We start from the raw sequence: 23,745 nt of genomic DNA, 5'->3' as shown, positions 1-23,745 counted from the left end.
TGGGTAAAGGGTGTGGAACAAATGCGAAGGGCTTGAGTTTGAGGCCGACGACAAAAGCAAAAAGTGGTCTAAAGAAAAATTGAAGAATCAAAGATGATAGTAATTTTACGAGTATTATAAGGGATTGAATCAACAACTGGAATCCCCAAGGAAGCCGTCGGTGCGGGCGACCAACCCACACATGGAGGCGACAAGTAGCATCAGAGGCGTACAGAGCAGGCCGTTCCTGCAGGAAAATTAAACATCTAGCTCTAAACAAACGAAATTATAACTTGTTTATTGAGGCCCTATGTTTCATCTAGGAACTATGGGAAAATATAAATGTATAAGGAATCGGTAATGAAAGAACTGTTCTTATTTTTCTAAAGTGACTAAGTTTATCAAATAAACACTTTTTGAGTGCGTGCAATTCTATCTATCGACAGTTGTTCATATGGCCTCCAAATGATGCATTATGGCAGCTGCCGGAGCCGATGGGCGTGGTGCCGAAAGTGTAAGGGGTATCCGTACATGAATCACCAAATTTTTTTTTTGGTTTTTTTGTTTTTTTGCCTCCTTTATTAATTACACCTGTCGTATGACACTAAGTAATTCTTTCTGCAGCTTGGATTTTATAACATTAATCATTATCAATATTACATTTGGGTTAAGTTTTTGTGTGAGTTTACAAGTGTATGTGCATAGCTTTAAATTATTCTAGTTATCAGCTGAGTTGGGGTTGGTCGTTTGAGCCGCCTAGAGTTTGCCCTTTCTGCTGTTGGGAGTTGTCGCATGTCATTATTGGAATGGTTCATTAAACGGACAATATGATTTGTGCTGCGTTTGCGGATGATTTCTGCTACTGTTTCGATGTTGAGATCGCGATGAATGTCTTCGTTTGGGATGTACCAAGGTGCATTGGTTATAGTTCTGAGTATTTTTGATTGTAGTCGTTGAATAATGTTAATGTTACTTTTGCTTGCAGTACCCCAGATTTCTATGCCGTATGCCCAGATTGCCACAATCACAGTTTTGTATATAAGTATTTTATTCAGCAATGACAGTTTCGAGCGCCTGCCAAGTAGCCAATATAGTTGTCGGAATCTGTTTTTTACCTCATTTCTTTTCATCGTAATATGTTCTTTCCAGAGAAGTTTGGAGTCAATAGTCATTCCAAGGTATCTTGCTTTCGTGTCTATTGGGATTTGTGAGTGGTTTATTGTCAGATTCTTGTGTCTTACTTTCTTGTTGGAATAAACTACATGAATTGTTTTGCCACTATTGATTTGTATACCCCAAGCATTAAATTATGTTAGTGTTTTGTTCAAAATTTGTTGTAACTTGTTTGTTGCTGCTTCTAAGGTTTTATGAGTTGCCAATAGGACAGTGTCATCTGCAAAAGTTGCTATCATGTCGATACTTGCAGGCAGGGGAATATCAGCTGTGTACAGCACATATAGTACAGGCCCTAGTACACTGCCCTGAGGTACACCGGCTTCCATGAGTTGAATATTAGAGTATTTGTCTCTATATTTCACATAAAAGAATCTGTTTGCTAAATAGCTTTTCATTAACAAATAGTAGTCGAGTGGAAGATACTGTTTAAGTTTAAATATTAAACCCTTGTGCCACACGCTGTCGAAAGCTTTCGCTACATCAAGATACACAGCAACACATGTATTTCTTTTGTCAATTTCTGATAATATTTTATTTGTTACTCTATGTACCTGTTCTATTGTTGAGTGTTTTCTACGAAATCCAAATTGGTGTGAGGGAAATAAGTTTCGCGCCTGTAGTATGGGGTCAAGGCGGTCAAGTATGAGCTTCTCAAAAAGTTTAGATAATGATGGTAATAAACTAATTGGTCACCAATCACAATCACCAAATGACAGAAAAAGTTATTTCTAACAGCGGTCGCTCTCGGCAGGCAGTGTAAACCTTCAAGCGTATTTCTACCATGGAAAAGCTCCTCTTAGAAAACCATCTGGCTTTCGGAGGCGGCTTAAAACTGTAGTTATCTCCATTTGTGATTACTATGATTATACAACTCCAAAATCTTTAGTTTTCATAACACTTTGTCGCGCAGAATCAGCAATAGCATAATGCTTTGAAATAACCTTCTGATGCCTCGAAAACGTTAAGAGAGAACATTTTTTAATATTTCAAGAGTGACTAGACTTTAAATGCCATAAATTCAGTTCGTTCAAGTCCTTTTGAAAATTTCTTAGATCTATAGATCTTAGAACCCCTGACATTTGACATTTGTGAAAATATCGGTTACATAAGGTAAAGAATATGAAAAAAGAGAAACAATTGCTTAGATCACTAATGAAATAAAAATAAAAGAGGTTCAGGAAATACTTGAAGCGGCCACAAAAGGGTCAGAAAACACATAATCAATATCACAATCTACGAATGATGAATGAAAGCCTGAGGCAACTAACGTATTTATTAGGATCTTGTGGGCCACTCCATCAAAGCATCATCATCATCGCTTAGCTAGCGCTACAGCTTTGTTTGAGCTTTGGCCAGTTGATACCCAAGTTTTCAGTCACTTTTGCGTTTTGAATTTACGAAGCCTTCAACATTTTTCGGTTCATTCCGAGGCTTTTGCTTTGCTTTTATGACAAGATCGTTTCGCTGAGAGGTTAACTGTCGGCCTAAGGTCTGCTAGGCAGATTTTTCGTACTCCTAGCAGACAGTCTGATTTACCCCAGACCAATAGGTGACCAAAATCCCTTTCGATATTGGGCATCAGATACAGCTATACCGCCTCTATATTATGAGACCTACTCTATTAAGTGTCTTTGAAAAATTGGTGTAAATTCAATCGACTTGGAATCCTGCCAAAACTGAAGATGCACAGGGTCTTTTGAGCGAGACGTCAGATCGCTTGACACACCGCGTTAGAAGCGTCAGTCAAAGCAGATTTTTACCATGGAACAGTACACGCCACGCGAGTGCTCCCAAATTGTTGAAATTTACATTCAACAAAAAAAGTCAATTGTGAAAACTCAACGTGCGTATAAAAAATTAAATAATGTGAAAAGTTCGCCTTCTAAGAACACCATTAAACGTTTGTACGAAAGGTTTTTGACTGGTGATGCTCTTTCTAATCCTAAGAGGCCAAATTAAAACCGACCAAGGCGTCGCCAAGGACATGCCAAAATCGCCGTTCTCAGCAGTTGGGCATTGCTCGGACCACTTTACAACGAATTATCCGCATTGATTTGCATTTATTCCCGTATAAGATTCAATTGACGCAAAGATTGTTGCCTGCGGACAAGCCTCGTCGATTGGAATGGGCCCAAAGAGTCATCGAAATCCGTCGGGTCCGTCGAACATGGGCAACCCTGTACAAAATTAACTTAAAACTGCTAGAATGCTGCTGTCTCCAAAACAGCTGTTAAAGGTAAACAATTCGTTTCGTTTGTTGTTATTTTTTTTTTTTTTACTCTCAGTAAATTTTTCAACAAATTATGACTTTGTTTTACCAATTAAAAGAGTAGATTAAAATTCTACCCGAATAGGCAAAAAAGTGGAAAATTATTTGTTGACGTCTCCTTTTCATAGATCAGGTCTCATATGCTTCATCTTTTAAATTTTTGTGGGTGCTGCGGCTGTTTGCGGTGCCAGGAGAAAGAAATGGCTCTTTCTGTATTACAAATTCTGAATTTACAAGTTTAGTTAGCTTTAAAGCCCACCGAGTAGCAGAAAGGGAATGTACACAGAAAATGAAGCCATAATTTTTATCAGCTCCAACGTAGAAAACCACCTAAAATTCTAGCAAAAAAATTATACTTAAAATAGCATTGCGTGCAAAATCAATAACTGTTTCTGCGAAGATCCGTTGGATATTTGCTTAATATAGTTTTAATAATACGCACAACTTTGTGGCCGCCGCGGATTGAACAGCCTAATTGAAGCAACACTAATGTCGGGACTGCAGGCAAACTAGAGACGTCTGCCGCTAAATTAAGAGAACACAGAGTGACCAAATTGAATGAATTTTAACGAGTATTTATTTTAAAATCCATTTCATCTTAAATTCACTAAAGAACACGTAAATGCCAACACTTCTTTTGTTGAAGATAAGAACAGTAAAAAAAATTTAATAGTTGCCGGAAGACATCACGTGCCGAAAAAGGCGCACACACCAAACGCTTTCTGAGGTTTCATTGCAATATTACGGTGTAAGCTTTTGATTGATGTCCTTTTAATTGACAACAACACACAGTGCTCTGTATGTGAGAGATGCACGAAAATAAGCGTTGCTACCGATTTGGCAACTCATTCAAGACGAAAATGCGCCAACTAGACCCAAAAAGTTAAATAAGTATATATTTTAGAAACAAAACAAAAAAACAATCAGCGATGCTGCATGAAGAATCCTTAACGAAAATCGCTTGCATCCCTCCATGCATCAACACTTTTGCGCCAACTGTTGACGGTTTACTGCAACAATGTAAGCCATAGCATCGGTGGTGAAGTTCACTGAATGTGTGTATGAATGTGGATTAGGGAGCTAACATTTTTATGTATGTATTTGTTGTTGCTGCTGCTGCTACCTTTATTGATAATGGTTTGATCTGGCGGAGTAGAAGTGGAGGTGAATTGTGTAGCCAAAGTGCAACATATGCCATGCCAGTTGGATGAACGGGCGGCCGCAAGGATCACAAATCGCATAATGGCACACACACACACACAAAGGCATATAACATATGTATGTATATATAATACAATATTTACTCAAATGAGTATGTGTGTGTGTGATGCATTTGTATGGCATATCGAAGGCGCGCGCCGTCATCTGTTGCCACTTTGACTTACAAAAATTGGATATCCTTTTTCGATCGTTCGTATGAATGTGTCCGCGTGCGCTTCCTTAGGGGCTGCGTGCGCACGAGCAGGAAGCATTGGCTGGCGTGTTGCCGTTCCTGCTGCTGTTGCTGCCACTACTTTTGGCTTCTTCCGATCATTTTTGGTGGCAACGAAGAGGAAAAAGGATCAACGCCAAAGTGAGAATGGAGAAAAAAAACAACAACGAAAAAAAACATATACGCTCCTGCACACAGAATAGGAAAAAACTGCAGAGGAGTAGAGTCAAAGGCGAGTCTTAAAAATTACCGTAACAATATTGGGGGAAGCCTCTTAAAGGAGCATTAAAAATTACAACGAGAAAAAGTACTCTTTTTTACTCTAAGCTACAATTGGCTAACTGTTTGCTTGATAACAAAAAAAAATTGAAAAAAAAAATGAAAAAGTTAAAAATAAGTAAAAAATTAATGAACGTATGGCAGGCAATGAAAGAGTTGAATTAGTTGCCTCCAACGATGGCGCGCTCGGGCTCACATTGTTTTTTTATATTTACATACATACATACACACACGCACACACAAACAGCCTAGCACGCCACGTCGCATGAACAAATTAACGATGGTGGTTACTGTCGAGGTGTTAGTTAAGGATACGCTTCGATATGCTCCACACACATGCGAGATCCATACACACACACACATACACAACTTGTCTACTCCATCACGATTTACGAGCATTTGGCTGCTCTTCAATGCGCCTGCGCAGGCGCAGTGTTGCTTACAACGTCGTCGATTCGTTCGATCTTGAACACGTGCACTACGAAGGCGAAGGCGCGTGTGCGTCAGATGGTCAGACAAATACTCGAATTTAGGTAAAATGAATTAGTCGAGCAGAAGACGGCGAAAAAAAAACAGCGATTATTTAAGAGAAAAAAAATGTTATTATTTGTTAAGTTTGATTGTGGTAGCACTTAAGGACATGCACTGCCACACATACACATACATGTTTACAACATGCGTATATATACACGTATTTTTTTTAACTTACATTTTATGAATGTGTGATCATAACGAAATTTTTTTAGGAAAAAAGTCACAATGTGAAAATTTATTTCAAGGAATATTTCGCGCATTGGGTCTTTAACAGTGCCCAATTGACATATAGCCTAGAGAGACGGTGGCGTAAGTCGGAACTGGAAGTATTTCAGGTATTAAGTTTTAGTTAAGCATTAGTTATGCAAATTGACAACTAGACTTAATTCTCATAATTCAATCGGAGTAAGGAAATTTTCAATGGCAACATTTCCGAAAAGTTACAGTTAATATCTATTGTGAATGAAAAATAATGAAACTTTTAAAGAGAAGAACGACGCAACAATTGGCCACAATGCGTTGTAGGTCCTCCTGACACCCACGAGAGGGAGTCTACTCATCAAGACCATTGATGCATAGGTGATAATAGGTCGTATCATAGCCGTGTAGATCCATAGGACCTTGCTCGGAGAAAGACCCCACGGCGGTGGCCCTTCGAGAGCATCGTAAGGAAAATAAGCAGATGCAATCACAAACTTCGACCATCCACGTCTACCCCTATAACACACCTCAACCGCTACTAGGTCTTGACAACAGAATTGCATCACAGTGAAAAGGATGATAAGACCGGTCCTAGGAAATCGTGACATATAATAACGTGGCCCCTTTCAACGCACCTCTGTTGTTATGTGGAGTGATGCGTGCAGCTGGGTAAGCCTTCTACTTAATAGTGCGGTAGCGGTTTTGGAATGCTGTAAGTTAATCTGTGTCACCGTCAAGGGACGGTAGCTACAGGAGCTGTTCGAGCGAAACATTTGGAAAAAACGTCAAAACTGACCGTCCCAAAGAAGAGACTCAGACGTTTCCCGTCCCGAAATAACCTGACGCATCAGTCGACTTTTGCAGTATTTGATTTCTGCATCCGCAGTTGATGGTCAGGCCCCAGTTTTTCAATCACAGCCACAGGTCGTGGGCCAGCAGCCTTCTCGCTGAAGGATGGCTTGGCCGCACCCTTGGATGCGTTCGGGCGAAGGTCCAGCTCACCATCCTCCATTGATGAAAATTTCGCCGGGCAGATAGCTGTGCTGGGCTTTTTGTCGAGGCGCTGATAGGGGCGTGGCTCAGCAGAACCTTTTCCCGCCACGTTGACTGGCGCTAAGACCGAGCTCGTACCTTGGGGGGTTTTGGTTCGCCCATTAGTGGCAGCTACAGGGCAGCGAGGGGGACAGCCTGTGTATATCAGGTGTACAGCCGTAGCAGCCACTGTCCTTCATCGCTTACATCGAGAGCGAGACAGTTTGGGAGCACCCGTGCCCACCGAGGACTCGGTAGCTTCCATGTGTGTCACTTCCGCCGACCGAGGTCTTTTGGAAGACACAGACGTAAAAGGGCCGCCAGAGCCACATGAGGATTTCTCCCGCATGAGCCTTGCCCGCTGCTTTCTCCTTTCCCTCCTTGTCATCCTCTTCGATTTCCCGGATTCTTTGGGAGGCCGTGCCGCCACCGAAGAGACCTCAAAACTCAGGCCTTCCCAAGCTGGGAAATGTTTTTCAGTCTCTGAAGAAGAGGAAATTGCGGTAGCAACCCCCGTCCCCTCCAAGATGGGCTCTCGCTCATAGAGCTGAGAGGCTTGGGTAATGGTTGGGGCCTCCAGAATCCATACCTCTGCCGCCGAAGCGGGTGCATTGCCACTTGTGTGGCATGCAATGCATCCCCTTTGTTGAATGGTCAGCAATTTGATCTCAATACCATTGAGAACGTGCGGTGTGCATTGGTTCGAGCATTTCATGGAGGAAATAAGCAGTTGAAATATGCGATTCTTCATTCATGGCACTCCCTCAGCACGTAATTCGTGCAAAAGTTATTTGATTCAATGCCGAACAGCAAATAAAAAATATTTTAAAATAATACAAAAAGTGCGTTTATAATTTTGCAACAGTTATATTTGTTTCTTCGTTAGATTCTTCTTCTGAATCACTTATGGATGTACATATGTCCATAGTGTCGATTTATTCTTCAAATTGAATTGGGTGCCAATTACAGACAGTCTGTGTCAGAAAAAATAAACCTCGATTATTCATGAATTATAAAAGATATATATTTAAATTTTTTTTATAGAAAGTATGTACAAAACTACGAGTCGCAATTACTCAATAAGTGCAAGCCTGGCTTCTAGTCGCCTCTTGACAGGCATGACGAATCTCCGAGTTTATTTCTGCCATGAAAAAGCTCCTTATAAAAATATCTGCCGTTCGGAGTCGACTAAAAACTGAAGATGTCTCCATCTCTCCGAAGTTATCCTAACAATCCATTAACAATTCAGGCTCTTAAGGCGAGTGTCGAGATACCTATTCATGAGCGAGAAACTGTCACTAAGGTCTTGAAAAAGCCGAATAGTCAAATGAATAAAAACGTATTCCATAATTAATGGAACTGTTACTATTTCGATTAAACCAATAATAACAATACCGAAACAAATTGATTTTTGTTTATTTGTAGAATATTTAAAAATAAACCCCCCATAGGTAGGTAGGTGAAATGATTGAAGTGCCAGTCTGACACTCCTCAAGTAGCACTAAAGCGCCGTTGTGATACCATTATGAGACCTCCAACAGGCAGATATCTACAGTCAGCCAGAGCTGTTGATATAATGCAGAAGATTGATGGGATTTAAGTTGGCACACTGTCCCAGGCTGTCGAAGAAACTTCCCCTTAGTCGATGCATAATTTCTACAGCACAAACCGGAGACATTCAACAATCATGAAATGATAACTCTAATAAGGAAAAATGCATTAGACCTTTGGAAATTGTTGCTTGTTATTATCAGTAAAATAGATAACTTTAAGGTTCTTATAAATTTTGCATTTTAAATAATTTTATGCTTAATTTATTAGGAATTTATATTAGGAACAAAGCTCCAGGCTCAGACGGCATCCCTTCTAAACTTAAACTTGTGGCGGAAAGCCGATCAGATGTAATGCTTGAGATTTACAATGCATTCATTGCCCAAAGTATCTTCCTCAAGCTGTGGAAACTACTGAAGCTGAAGCTAATCAGTAAGGCTAAAAGGCACCCAGCGCAACCGTCAGCTTGGCGTGCGTTTTGTTTGCTGGACAGCGCCGGGAAATTGCTTGAGCATCTCATAGAGCGCAGGCTTGCAGAGTCTGTTGAGAGTGCAGAAGCAAACGTTTTTTAGCTGTGACAGATGACTCGATGAAAGGGATGCTCTGAGGAAGCAAATTGGCGAAATCGAACCAAGCTACATAATCAGTAAAATGCTAGAACGCGAGGACAGCTGGAACGCGGTACGGAGATATATAGAGGATGTACTACAGAAAAAGAAGATAGCACTCAATACAGTGCAACAAAGTGAAGCCTCACAGACAGAGATACAAGAAGACGAGTCTATAGCAGGAAAGCTAGCTACAAATACGGTGGCCCCAGTCGTGGGTGAAGAGAATTGGTTCTTTATAAATGACGTCCTGGGCCCTCCCGAAGTAATGCAGATAGTAGACCCGGAAGGGGTGTATCCCCAGAAGGAGAGGAGGGATTGTTTTAGTGGCCACACCACTCAACGAAGTAGACAACGGTCGCTGTAAGTGCGAAGGCATTTTGAACCACAAAAAAAAAAAACAAAAAAATAATTTATTTCCATGCAATAAATTTAAAATTTCCATAGCCATATCTGAAACTGCACCTAATTATAAACACCAACCTCTAGCCACCTTCCCAAAAATAAATTTTTCATGAAATATGCCCTCTAAATTTAATGTTAAGAAACTTTACATCAGCAATTTCTGTTTAACAATCTTTTAACTTCTCCTCTATGAGCTTCACAAACTCACTCACTAATTTATCAATACAAAGAAGCGCCTGTGATTCGCTCTGCCGCGAAAGCTTGCGAGTGCGTGACAGCAACAGATTAACGGTACTCAGTTCATTAGAAATCTGTTCATTTAAGGCTGCTATACCTTCGACGAAGCAACGCGTATTCCCCGCAAAAGTTTGAAACCCCTCTTCAGACGGCAAATCATCCATCCTTCCACATGCTTTTGGCAAATCAATAATTTCATTAACGAAATTCTCTATTGCAGAGCTGCTACGGTCAGCATCCAATTTGTATGTCTGCATTAGAACATAGAGCTCCTCAGTGCAAACACCTAAGCGCAGATCGATGTCCGAACGTAGCTCCGCTAAGGACAAAGTAGCATTACAGCTTTCGTTACTCAGCTTACGAGTCGCCTGATAGATCGGCTGTGCCAGCTGTTCTAAGGCAGTGGCGATTAGGATCTCGATACCACCGTGAAGTATGCCTGCCGTGCGTTCAAGTTTGGAGTTCACTTGCGAAGAGATTTCATCAGCTATCGAGGCGGTGTTGTAGGCCAAATTTTCCATGGCACTGGTGACTGGACCATTTGAAGTACTAACTGGTGATTCATCGATTGATATTAATGGCTCCAGAGCATCCTCGGCGGCCTCGTACTGTAGATTTGTTAATAAATGATGAAAAATAGGGAAAGTAGAAATAAATTAAGAGTTAGTTTTTTTTCCTTTTTCCCACAGAAGCTCACCTTTGCAGCCAAAGTGACGAGAATGGAAATTATTAGCGAGAAGTATTGCATTTTGACCATTCGTGTGAACCTGCGAAAGACAATAAATATGCGAGATCGCAACTAAGTTTAACGCTAGCAGCCGTCTCGCTAGATCACATCGAATTGCTGATAAGAAACCTTCAAAGAAACATGCAGATAAATTTTTATCTTTTCCATCGCCAAAAACGGTGCTGCTATTTTCCATTTGCCTAATTAAATTCTTTTAGCTCGATCAAAACATTTTACGCGAAATTTGTTAATTGAAAATGAAATTTATTAATTGAAAAATAAATTTCACAACTCCCAAAAATTACGTTCTAGATTTTCAGAAAATAACAAAGAAACCAAAAGCGTTTGAACTGCGCATTGGAGCACAACATGGAGCCAAGCACAGTTTTTCTAGTTTTCCACTTTGGATCAACGCTGTTTGTAAGTTTATAGAATTCTCTAACGCAAAAACTTGTACTCATCTTTCAACTACTCACTACTTTCAGCTACTAACACAGGCGATACCCTACAGCCCCTGGCTACCGACGCAGCGTCATGGTCCGCTCTACGAAGGTGTGAAGCTGCTCATTGCGGAAGCCGAATTGCAAGCAGAGTTCATCTGGAATGAAACCGAATTTCAGCTTAACGAATCTGTGGACGCCATGCATGAAATGCAAGCGCTGCTCGCCGAGCCCGATCATACACTCCAAGACCGCCTTCAGTCCATGCTTGCTGCTGTACGTCCGACCGATGCCTATGCACACTGCTACCATCAACACGAACTTGCGATTGCGACTTTTGACCGAGACCTGCTGGCTAAACGGCGCAGTTGTAAGCGAATGTTAGAAGTTAGTTTGGCTGCGCTGCAGAATCAGTCCAACAGTGAGATCCGTTTTATACGCAGTGGTGCTGCGGAAGCTCGCAATGTTCTCGCCGCTTGCAATGTGTCAGCGTTGAAAGGGGATAAGAGCGATAGCGACCCAGCTGTTGTAATGATGTGTGTTGTTGGACGAATTGCCGCGCTTGAGCAACATCTCTTGGAAGCATCGGAAAACTTTTTGGATGAGCTCGCCACTGTGGCGCTAGAAGGCGCTGGTGCAGAACTGGAGCATGACAGTTGTAATGAGTTTGAGGAACTGCATCAGCAATTCGAGAGTATTTATAAAGACATTAATGGCTGTATTGGTCGTGGTGGTATATAAAATATCAGATTTCAATATAATTGAAAATAGTTTATTTGTTATTTATTTTATTATTTATCAGTGATTCTATGGGTTAGTAGGTTGATTGGTTTACTTCACTTGATACTCCAAGAATTTAATTAACGCTTCCACAGCATTTCGTTGTCACATCCTCGTCCCCAACAAGTTGTATGTTTATTTCTTGTGCGATTGAGAAACCTTGTAAGGTTGTTTACGTTTATGCCGGCCAGCTCTTCGAGGTGCCAGCTCGAGTCGTTTCCACAGTCGATTCTACGTTACCGAAACGACCTCGGATTTATATCCGGCCAAGGACTGTCACTCCAGCAGCATTCCCCATATGTAAGTATGGGAATGTTTATGCTGCTACAACAACAACAACAACAACTGGTTTTCAAAAAGCTGTTTACCAAGGGTAAACATCCTTGCCTTCCATAGCGCAGAGCATTCACAGAGTAAGTGGAAGATTGTTTCCTTTTTCTCCGGTTAAGTAAAACTATGGCTGTATTTAATGTAATGGATACCCATTTTGGGTCTATTCTCCTAAGGGTCAGAAACCAGTTATCACTGTCGGGAGTCCGCAAGCATCCCTTCGTTTCATATTTGTCAACGTGGACGTTTGTTTGTGGTTTTAGGTGGGCCATAACGTTCTGTTAACTTTGCATGTCGTCTCTCCATCTACAATTCCTGATTCGTAAGTGTTTTGAGAAAAATGAATTGCATCCAGTGGGGCTAATACCGATTCTGAAGGAATGTTATTCATGGCAGATCCCCCTCTTGCCAGTTCGTCCGCTGTTTCGTTTCGTTCAATGTTCCGATGTCCTGGGACCCAGTCATACAAAGGTAATTTTATGGTTTGCACTCAAGGACGTAAGGCTATTTCTGCTTTATTCCCCAAGTTTATAGGTTGCTGTAGCCGAATCCAGTGCCTGAATTGCAGCTTGGTTATCCAAAAGAATAGCGATATTGCCCTTAAAAGAGAAATATGTGATTAATAGCCTACAAGCTTCCCCAATTGCCAGTACTTCCGCCTTGAAGACACTGCTGGTATTAGGGAAACGCACAGATTTTTTAATTCTAAGTCTATGAGAATATATACCACATATATATACCAATATAGGCCATATCCTGTGGCCCAAGAGTTAAGCTCGCCTAACGCTTTTTGAATGATCCCACGATCGTATTGGGACACAGTCCCGACACCATTAGCACCACATCATCAGCGTACGCCACCACTTTTACCCCACCTCTATTAAGTTTTTTTAAGATTTAACTTTATACATAGCCAAAGAAGTGGAGATAATACGCCCCCCACCATAGATCCAAGTCCCATCTCTGGTTTCGATGTGTTTCAAGACCGTCTACTAGTCAAAAATCATCTCTTCACAGTTGTTAATCCTCCGTTTGACACCTTTTTTAAAATCTTCGACTGGGTGTCCGGATCTGACCTTTTTTTTCGTCCTGTTCGAGGATCCTTCTCAAAAGGTTATATGCATAAATCGATAGAAAATTCAGTTTTAGGAACCTTCCTGAAAGCTCAAGTCGTTAGCTGTAGTAGAAATATTTTAAATTCCCATCCAGAGACGAAAAAACAGTCTGGCTAGACCCGGGTGCCCAACGGAGGGTTAAGGTAACGTTCCTCTTCAAAGAAATTGAATGTTTTTTTAGCCAAACAAAGTAATATGCTTTTGAAGCCCAAATTATCAATTCACACGATATGCCAGTAATATCAACAAGGTCTTTCTCCAATCGTCACTTTACGAGTGAATTTCTTCTACGCCCTGTTCATCAATTGACGTCTTTAGCCCATTGAAAGGTGATCATTTTCAACATAATTTATAATTTTTTCCAACAACTTTAAATTTGTGATATACCTTTCTACTAGGTAAGATGGGCCTCGCGTCAACTCAGCGAGCACTCGGCTTATGCGCAAACGTCCATAGTGTCGGAATTCTTTTGGTCAGACGTAGATCGGGTACCCTCGAGGGAATTTTCGAGGCTAACAAAGCCGCAGCTCTCGAATTTAATAGGTATCCTTACCGGACATTGCCCGTTAGGTGTTCATGCGGTGAGACATGGGATTGCCTCAAGTCCGTTCTGCAGGAGCTGCCTGGAGGATGAGTAAGAATCATCTCAGCATCTTCTTCTCAGCTGCCCTGTTCTGGTCGGGCAAAGATTTATACATCTTGGTTCCCATTTTTTTGCCACACCTGCGGATATGACGGTCTTAAATATCACACACCTGGTGAATTTCATCAGTAGTTTGAAACAATAAATACAAACGTAATTAGCCACTGTGGGTCGTCATCCCATATCCAAAGCCCATTGTTCCTTGTACCACCTTTTTGGTTCTTCTGCCGGAAAAATATGTCACATTTTTCAAATCAGGTTCCAGTTCTTTCTGTTTACGGATCTTAACGAAATAAAATGTAGGGAATGTACAAAGTGGCGCAAAATTAATCACCCGTAAAATTTCCAGTTTTTGCAAATGACGTCGTACGTCAATTAGCAAATGAACGCCGTAAAGGTCAAAATTACGATTTCCGTCATCAAAATCACTTTTTTTATTTAGTAAAAAAGTTATTCAAAAGAATTTTTGCGCCACTTTGTAATATAACTCCTTTATTTGTATAATTTAGTAAAATTTTTCTACGATTCAAATGCAATTTCATATTTTCTGATTTGTGTCCTTCAAAATGGACAATAATATTTTTTTCACTTCTACATTAATTTTCAAGTACATATAACTTTTCCGCTGCCAACACTGTAGATCACTCAGTAGCAGCACAGATTGATTCAGTGTAAGGAAATATTAATTTGATGTCTCACACAGGGTGAACACAATTTTGCTACACAATTTTACTTTCCTTCGCTTTTCGATCACGATCACTTCGCTTACTTTATTTATTGCATATATTTAGGCGCGTTATTTGAGCGCATAACGGATTGGCATACAGTAGATATTCACCAAATTGAATGTAAAATTTTGCTGGGAAACAGACCAAGAGCGTTTCGCAATTTTTCACAATTATAGAATATATTTTCCAGGCTTCTTCTTAATACGTCACAACGAGAATTTAGTTCACACTAGAGATTACATGTCAAAAAAACAAAAATGCACTACTTGTATAATTTTTTGTGGTTCGTTCAGCGTGACAATTGAGTAATGGAGACGTTTTATAACTGAAATAGTGGACAATTCACACTTAATTCCACCCACCCGCCGGGAATTGAATTCAACATTCAAATATTTCAGTCAATCAAGAAAATCAAACAAATTCACTAATTACTGAAAAGGTGTAAGAAAAATGCATTTATTTCACTAGAAACTGTTGAAATTTCATGCTAATTATATTAAAAAAAAGATGTATATTAAAAAATAGATAAATAAAAAAGTAGAGCAGGGAGATTAATTAACTTTCAGTAGAGGATTTCTTCACCTGCAATTTTGATATTAACCAAATATTTGGCTTTTTTCGAGAAATGTCAAAAATATGTAAGTCTGATTTCAAATAATATTAGGGTATGAAATTTTTCGAAGTTCGAGCCATGGAACTATTTTGTTAGAAAGTTAATTCACCAAATGAAATCTAAATTTTATAAAAATCACATCAGCTTTTGAGTTATTAGGACAGTATTTTAGCGATACAAAATTAAAAAAAAATGCAGTTGGCCCTAAGCTACAATATACTTCGTTAGAAAATTATGAAAAATATATATTCTGGAAAAATGGTTACAAGTGAATCATTGAAACAATTGCCCATCGCTGGCTACTACTTTTTCCCATCTTTCTGGTAGATCTCGTATACCGTCGCGGTAAAACTGTGCATCTTTTGAGGCTATCCACGGATCAAGCCTTTTTTCGATGCCTTCAGATGAATGGAACAGCTGGTCAGCTAGACCAAGTGCCATCGATCGGAACAGGTGATAATCGGACGGCGCAATATCTGGAGAATATGGTGGATGGAGCAGGATTTCCGATGTCAGTGCTTCCAGGTAGGTTTAAACGGGTTTGGAAACGTGAGGTCGAGCGTTGTCATGCTGTCATGCTTTTTCATGCCTTTCCGCGTATTGCGGCCGCTTCTCGCGCAGTGCTCGGCTCAGTCGCATCAATTGAAGTCGATGTCGAGCTCAGTGATAGTTTCGCTTGGTTTTAAAGTGCATAATAAATAACACCATCTTGGTCCCACCAAATACATAGCATAACAGTCACAGCGTGAATTTTCGGCCGATCGTAGACGATGGAACGATGAGCTGTATGAGCTACATAGCGCAGCGAATAAAGATACAGCGGCTACGTTGGCTGGGTCATGTCGTCCGAATGGATACAAACGCTCCGGCTTTGAAAGTATTCGATGCGGTACCAGCTGGTGGTAGCAGAGGAAGAGGAAGGCCTCCTCTGCTTTGGAAAGATCAGGTGGAGAAGGACTTGACTTCACTTGGTGTGTCCAATTGGCGCCGGTTAGCACGAGAAAGAAACGACTGGCGCGCTTTGTTAAACTCGGGCAAAATCGCGTAAGCGGTTATCGCGCCAATTAAGAAGAAGAGAAGAATAAATTCGAACTAATATTTGAAGTCTTTTGACTAATTCTTGCTACTTCTTTGATAGAATGTAAGTGTAGATATGTGTAGGGATGTTTACGATGTGTATTAGGGCGGGTCGATTTAAAAATGGCTCATTGCTCTGTGAAAATCATATTCTAGGGATCAAAATAAGAAACTTTGCCGAAGGAACCATACCTCTAAAACGAATTCTGATGTCCCCCAATTTGGGCGATTTTTTTGCCTCACCACAAATCGACCCGGCCTAACGTGTATGTATGTTTACGAAATTTCAAAAATATAGTGGGGCACCAACCTTAATTTCAGTTAACCCTTCACTGCATGAATTAATAAAGCGTTGATGTCCCCCAATTTGGGCGATTTTTTTGCCTCCCCACAAATCGACCCGGCCTAACGTGTATGTATGTTTACGAAATTTCAAAAATATAGTGGGGCACCAACCTTAATTTCAGTTAACCCTTCACTGCATGAATTAATAAAGCGTTGAATAAAATAGCTTTATTTTATTATCAATAAGACATATAAAAAAAAATAATGAAAAAGTTTTATATTTTGATTTTTTTTTATGGAACCATAAAATATTAAAAAAATTGTCATAAAGTACAGAAAACAGTTGAAGAGCGGAAAAATTATTATCCCGCGAGAAAGATGATTATATCGACTCCATGAAAATATTTTTGTTTTTGTTTTGTCAAAAAGTATTTAAGTACAGAGTGGAACTGTTATCGTTTTTGAAAATGAATCACTCGCACTTCGGCTTTTTCACCCACTTCCACAAAAGTGAGGTTATCTTGAAATGTCATAAAATCATTGAAAATTTTCTTGCGTTTTATTATTGATAAATATATTTGAGAAATTAAAATAGTTTGAATTATTTTGTAGTACCTAATTCGGAAATAAAATTTAATCAAAACTACAATACTGGGCCCATTTGCGGGTTAAGCAGTGTGTTTAGTTAAATAAAGTGGTTTTAAGAGGGATCGAATGTGTCGCCCGCGATCATAGGGGGTGATAATAATTCTTATACTACATTATAAATATTTTCACTATGAGAATTATGTTTTATAGGTTCTTAAATCGTTCTTATCACTGAATTATCTTCGCTAACTTATATTTGTGAATATGCGAGTAAATCCGTGTGCATGCATACATATGCATGTACATGTATATGAACATATGTATGTGTGTATAGGAGTATAAATATTTTCATGCCATTCTAAAAACAATACCACTTGAAACCGTAATCTGCAGCTGACAAAGGCGTCCGTAAAAATTTTGTTTGGAGTAGCCACTTTCAAAAGGAAAAGTCTTGCGAAATACTTATTTAAACTGCATGAAATGCAAAAAAATGATATATTTTAAACATCAACTCTCTCTCTCTCTCTCTTGCAATTCAAAGATATGCAATGTAAAGGGTTTCCCAATCAGAGGTGTTATTTTGATATTTGATAGAAAAATGCTATTTTTTAATATAAATGATCGGATATTTATTTCATTATAAAGAGGAACGTATACCGTTAATAGTGGAATACCATCAGGCAATATACATCAGGCAAATGACCACCACGGCCGCCGTAGCCGAATGGGTTGGTCCGTGACTACCATTCGGAATTTACAGAGAGAACGTAGGTTCGAATCTCGGTGAAACCCAAAAAGAAGAAAACAAGTTTTTACTAATAGCGGTCGCCCCTCGGCAGGCAATGGCAAAACTCCGAGTGCATTTCTGCCATGAAAAAGCTCCTCACAAAAAACCATTTGACGTTCGAAGTCGTGGAATCGGCTTAAAACTGTAGGTACCTCCATTTGTGGAACAACATCAAGGCGCACGCCATAAACAGGAGGAGGAGCTCGGTCAAACACCCAGAAGTGGTGTACGCGCCAATTATATACAAGGTGAAGTCCAAAATAAACAAGACTGGCGGCATAAAAATGTTTTTTTTAATTTTAAAATGAGTTAATGCGTACGAAGTTACTTCGCTAGCTGACTTCCAGTGAAAGCTTGGTGACATTCGGTTTAGTAGAAGCGAAGTTATTGCGTCTAAAGTGTCAGTATGATTGAGTCATCGGCACAAAAATGAATTTCGAACAAAGAGCTAATATAAAATTTTGTTTTAAAATCGGTAAAACGTTTACTGAAACATTTGAATTCATGAAAAAAGTTTATGGCGATGATTGTCTATTTCGTGCCAGAGTTAATGAGTGAGTTTACACGTTTCAGAGATGGTTGTGAGGACATAAATAACAATGAACATACGGGCCGCCCAAAATCAGTAATCACCGGAAACCACCGAAATTGTTCATAACTTGATCACAAATAAACCCAAATTATCGTTGAAATTTATGGAATCGGAGTTGAATATCTCCAAAATATCGTTTTATGATTTATCGCATTTTAACTGATCATTTCTGTGCACCTTTCATTCCGCACAAGTTAACTGAGGACCAAAAATTGCTCAGAATTTAACATTCGAAAGACCTCATTAAAGAGGCGAGAAAAGACGAGAACTTCCTTTACAACATTGTAACTGGTGATGAAACGTGATGTTTCCAACATGAACCTGAAACTAAGCGTCAAAGTGTCGAATGGAAGGCCCCAGACGAGACACCACCCATAAATTACGTTTGGAGAAGTCAAAAATCAAGTCGATGCTCATTCGTGTCTACGGGGAATTGTCTATAAAGAGTCCACACCAATGGGCCAACCGTCAAAGCAATTTTGTACCTTGGCGTTTTTAAGCGTTTGTTGCATCGCATTCGTCGAATTCGCCCTGAATACCGCGAAGGAGGAAGCTGACGCTTATTGCATGGTATTGCATCATCTCATCGAGCCACGCTTGTGACTGATTTTTTGACCAGAAATCGAATTTTAACCATCAATAACTCACCGTATTCGCCTGATATGCTTCCTTTTGATTTCTACCTATTCGGAAAATTGCAGTTGGCCATCAAAAGAAAACGTTTTGCGTCCGTAGAGGCCATCCAAAAGGCTTGTACTGACATCCTGAGGGACATTCCGGTCAATGACCTGAAAAACTTTTTCGAAAAGCTTCGATCGCGTATCGAGACAGTGTATCGAGACCAGAGGGGACTATTTTGAATAAATAAACTCAAAGTTATCAGAACAAAGCTCCTGTCGTTTCTATTTTAGCTCAGTCTTGTTTATTTTGGACTTCACCTAGTACATAGCATTTAAAACGAGTGACTAACAAATAATGACAAATACGATTAGTTGACAATTAACATAGATTTTGCAAGATATGTTGGTGTTTGGTGTTACGGTTAAGCCGACTTTGGCTAGATTTCTCTTTATTTCGGAGCCTTCGCATCACAGGAATTATGTGCGTAAAAGGGGTGCTTATGAGTCTTCTGCTAGCGCTTTGTATTATCTCATCAATAGTATTGATGCCAAGGTGCATCAGTCACGGTCCTAAGTATTTTAAACTGGACTCGTTGTAGTTTGCTTAGATTACTTTTTGTAGCAGTGTCGCAAACCTCAATTCCGTATTTCCAGATCGGTGCAATTGTCGTTCTATATATAAGGTCTTTATTTTGCCATGATAATTTGGACTGCATGTATTTTTACATTACCAAGTCGATACGCTTTTTGGAAGAAGGTAGAACTGAATTTTACTATTAAAGTTACCAATTGCTTTCTTGTACTTTGTATTTATATCGACTACAGATACAGGGGGAGATTGTCACCAGCAGCAATAGCAACTAAATTTGTTGGTGGAGTAAACAAAATTTTGTCTGATGAAAATATCAATCACGCTTGAGGTGTATGAAAAAACTTATACTGCAGGTATTCTTTTTTTATTTTTTTGAAGTGAAACTTCTTAGGCGTCGATGGACGAGAAAAATTTCAAGGCCATGCAACGTTTTGGGCATTTTCGTTTCGCGAGAGAGAAAAAAGATATAACGTAGAGGAAAAGGAGAAAGAGAGCTATACCTTATATATACCTTAGATACACTTTAGGCTATTTTTCCTGAGTTTTTCCTTGGGTTTGCTAATTTCTAGAGAGAAATAACATTGCCTACTTTTTGGCGCTTGTTTGCTGGTGCAAACTTGTATGAAATATATTTTTGGTGCCTACTTTTTGGCGCTATATTTCCTTGGTGCCTACTATTTGGGGCGTTTTTTGGTCTCAATTTTGTTGGCGTTTTTTTTTGGTGTCTACTTTTTGGCGCTTATTTCCGTTTCCTGGCTAGTACTTGTGCGTACTATAAAGTGCTATGCATTCCGGCGTCGGGTTTATTGGTATTGCCTTGCGGTAATTCGTGCCGTTGCTGCGGTGCGGTCCTGGAATAGCTGCGTTTGTGTGGGTGATACACGCTCGGAGTAGTGCGCGTTGTTGCCACGGTTTGTGTTCGGCGTTCACCTACACCGGTCGACCTTCTCCGATTTATTTAGATATATATTCTTTATTCCTCTCCCTCTCTCTCTCATTCTCTCTCGGGTCTCTTCCTCTTTCTTTGTCTGCCTTGAAAGTTGCATTTCTGTTATGTGTACTACGCTACACGTACTTCTTAATTTTTTTGATTTTTAGTAATCGCATGAAGATTTTGTGAGAGAAGACCCATAATGAAATATTCCGAACAATATATTTGTAGAACACTTGAATCCTCTAACTACTTTTTTAAATCGACATTTTAGGTATTTGTCAAATAAAGGGCCAATATGAAAGGTAATCATGGATTAAATTTTTTTACGAAAAACTTCTTCCTGAAACTTTATTTCATATGCCCGAACATTATATTTAGCCCTGATTGATGCCTTAAGCTTCATTTCTAATTTTTTGAAAGAGACTTGGCCACAAATATGGAAACCTAATTTGATCACCAAGATCGAACCCCTTGGGGGCTTTGATATACTCATCCAATGCCATCGCTCTGCAATGGAGTTTCCGCACATCTTGAGTGTGTACCCCACTGTTTTAAGATTAAGGTACGTATTTACTAATCAACTTTCTACCACCGATAAGCTGATCATAAAACTTATAAACTTATTTCGATAATAGTCAGCATTGGTTTGAAAATTCAACGGTGACGCATATCATTCATTAAAATTAGACTGCCCTGAGTGGATTGTTTCAGAACAGCTTGGAATACTACACAAAATGACCCACACAATGAAAACACACATCTGCATTGTCCTGCTTTGTGTAACGGTAAGGGCTTAAAAACAAATATTTCGTCCAAGGACGTACGCTAATTAGTCGCTAATTCTTTACAGCAAATCACCGCCTACAAAGCGATCAGCGGCATGCTCGATAGCGCAACTGACCTCACACCAGAGGAGATAAATGAAGTGCGACCGCTTTTCGAATACTTGCAACAACAATACGATTACATTGCGAGTCAAACGCCACAGGGCAGCCCAGACGCTGACGGAGATCAAACAATCGATACTCAATTCTCGGCGCTTTATGCAATAACACAAAAAGAGTTCGAAGAATATTTCGACGACTTGCTGCAACAACATGCAGATGTGAATAGCAACGACAACACCGATAAATATAATACCACCCTGCCGTCAGTCGCAGAGCTGTTGGGTGCGCCTGGTGCTGATCTAACCGCCGAAGAGCTGGCCGAACGCGCCGATATCGAAGGCTTGTTGGAGGATGCGCTCAGCGAAGCACAAACACAAATAGACGAAATTGTACAACGGTCGCTGCAGTTGGAGGCACAGTTGATGAAAAATTATAAACAGAAACTTGTTAAGTATGTAGTAAAGGCATTATCGTCGCTCTTCAAGATAGCAGTGCGTGGTGCGCGTGCCGCCTACTGCACCTATTCACACATTCCAGAGTTCAATGTGTCACTGCATCTGATGTACGAAGGCGCCGATTGCTATACCTATTCCAAGCATTTGGTGTCGCGTGTTGAGAATGAGACGGTGCAGACGGTGAGCACCATTAGGAAGAATGTCCTTAGCTTGTCGAGTATTTATAAGAAAATCGCCGGCAAGAAAACATTGCTGGGGAAATTGACAGTGGTGTTGCTTAATCTGTCGAAAGTTGTGAACAACATTAAAGAAACCTATGTAGTGGGCGTAAGCGCCCTTGAGAAGATGAAAAATGAGTTGCCGGATGCCACACTGGAGTCGGTGCAATGCGGCAAGAACTTTGTTGCGGGCGTGCCACAAGTGGTGGATACTGTGGGGAATTGGTCCACTTGCATAATGTACGTCGATGAGGCCACCAACGATTATGATTTCTTGAAACCGGAAAGTGAACGCGATTTCAGCTAAGTTCAAAGGATGATATGCGGCAAAGATTGTTACAAGAAAAATATTGAGAAATAAAATAAAGATATGGTTAGAGATGAGAGCATTGTGTCGAAATATATTTGCTTGTCATGAGAAAAAATACTTTTTAAGGACTACCTTACGTAACTGCTCCTCAGCTGTGCTGCCTTCGTGAGACTACTCCCTGCATAATCAGCATGAATTTTTCCATTTCTCTTTTCAATGTTAATGCAGAGGACGAGTCCCTTGACAGGCATCTAACCTCCCCTGGTGCATATGTCGATCGCCAGACTATTGCGACTATCTCGACTGTTAAATTATCGCATTTAAAGGCATCTGCTAGATCAAGCACATAAAATCTCTATAACAACTAGTATTTAGAAAATAAACTGGAAATTTAATTTTAACATGCGTGCAGTTCTCCACTGGGTTATAAAATAATTTATTAAAGTTATTTATTATACCCAAAAGATCTTTTATGTCGAAGTGTCGACTATTCGGCATACTACAGACACAAAATTATTATTAATACCCGCTCGCAAGCTGCAATATGTGACAATTAAGTCAAGGACCTTCGTTTAGTTCCAGCTGAAATTTTAAGTCGATAGTACATTTTATTTTATACGTCTCTTTCCAAAGTAACTTTTTAGTATGTATGCGGGTACTTCAGGCCCGACATTAGATGCTCTAATTGGTCTACCACCACTTGAGGCCTCCAAGGAGAGGCCTTGAAGGCCATCTGCAGGCTGAAACACAATGGGAATGGGAATTGGCATTGGAAAATAGAGTAAGCTTGGACTTCGATCCAACGATCTTCGCCATGCCCCTTGACTCCATGCCATCAAGAGTTGAGAAGAGATACAGTGTAGTGCTGCCAGAGGCTCAGTTCTCGCTCAAACTCGCATTTTAACGAACGGCTCCAGGACCGAACACGGCTCCGGCTCTGGGGTCTATGTGGAATCCAGCGGCACAAAACTGCACTTTGCTCTTAGAATGCGTGCATCTGTGTTTCAACCGGAGGTGTATGCTGTTCAAGAAGCGATGAACTTTGTTGCGGAAAACAGATGAAGAGGCAGATTTATATGTGTCTGCAGTTACAGCCAAGCTGCGCTCATGGCCTTAGACAGCCACCCAACCACTTCAAGGTTAGTCTAGTCCTTTTAATCCAGACTAAACTATGTTGGTAGACATAATAGCCTGATTCTAACATGGGTCCCGGGACACGTGGGTATCGCGGGTAACGAGATCTCTGACTCTTAAGCCAGAAGTTGCCCTCAGAGCCCGTTCTGCACTCCCTTATGCAGCCATCAAAGCCACGATTAATTAC

The 23,745-nt window shown here is 40.2% G+C and overlaps 3 protein-coding genes across 3 annotated transcripts; 2 read left to right on the top strand and 1 right to left on the bottom strand.

The window, feature by feature from the left end:
• Nucleotides 1–9,630: 9,630 nt before the first annotated feature.
• On the bottom strand, nt 9,631–10,451 carry LOC129238776 (uncharacterized). Its single transcript, XM_054873956.1, has 2 exons — nt 10,401–10,451; nt 9,631–10,311 (listed from the first exon to the last, which is right to left on the bottom strand). Exons 1-2 carry the CDS (start codon nt 10,449–10,451, stop codon nt 9,631–9,633), a joined length of 732 nt encoding a protein of 243 aa, XP_054729931.1.
• A 348-nt stretch (nt 10,452–10,799) lies between these two features.
• LOC129246102 (uncharacterized) lies at nt 10,800–11,611 on the top strand. The gene is made up of 2 exons (XM_054884651.1): nt 10,800–10,850; nt 10,916–11,611. The coding sequence occupies exons 1-2, from the start codon at nt 10,800–10,802 to the stop codon at nt 11,609–11,611; spliced, it is 747 nt and encodes a 248-aa protein (XP_054740626.1).
• A 9,650-nt stretch (nt 11,612–21,261) lies between these two features.
• Nucleotides 21,262–22,430, top strand: LOC129235878 (uncharacterized). Its single transcript, XM_054869936.1, has 2 exons — nt 21,262–21,339; nt 21,405–22,430. The coding sequence occupies exons 1-2, from the start codon at nt 21,289–21,291 to the stop codon at nt 22,419–22,421; spliced, it is 1,068 nt and encodes a 355-aa protein (XP_054725911.1). The 5' UTR covers nt 21,262–21,288; the 3' UTR covers nt 22,422–22,430.
• Nucleotides 22,431–23,745: the final 1,315 nt, after the last annotated feature.

This window comes from Anastrepha obliqua, chromosome 1, assembly GCF_027943255.1.
Source record: "Anastrepha obliqua isolate idAnaObli1 chromosome 1, idAnaObli1_1.0, whole genome shotgun sequence".
Lineage (NCBI taxonomy): Eukaryota > Metazoa > Arthropoda > Insecta > Diptera > Tephritidae > Anastrepha > Anastrepha obliqua.
The sequence above is the reverse complement of the archived record's forward strand: the minus strand, read 5'-3'. Positions and strand labels throughout refer to the sequence as shown.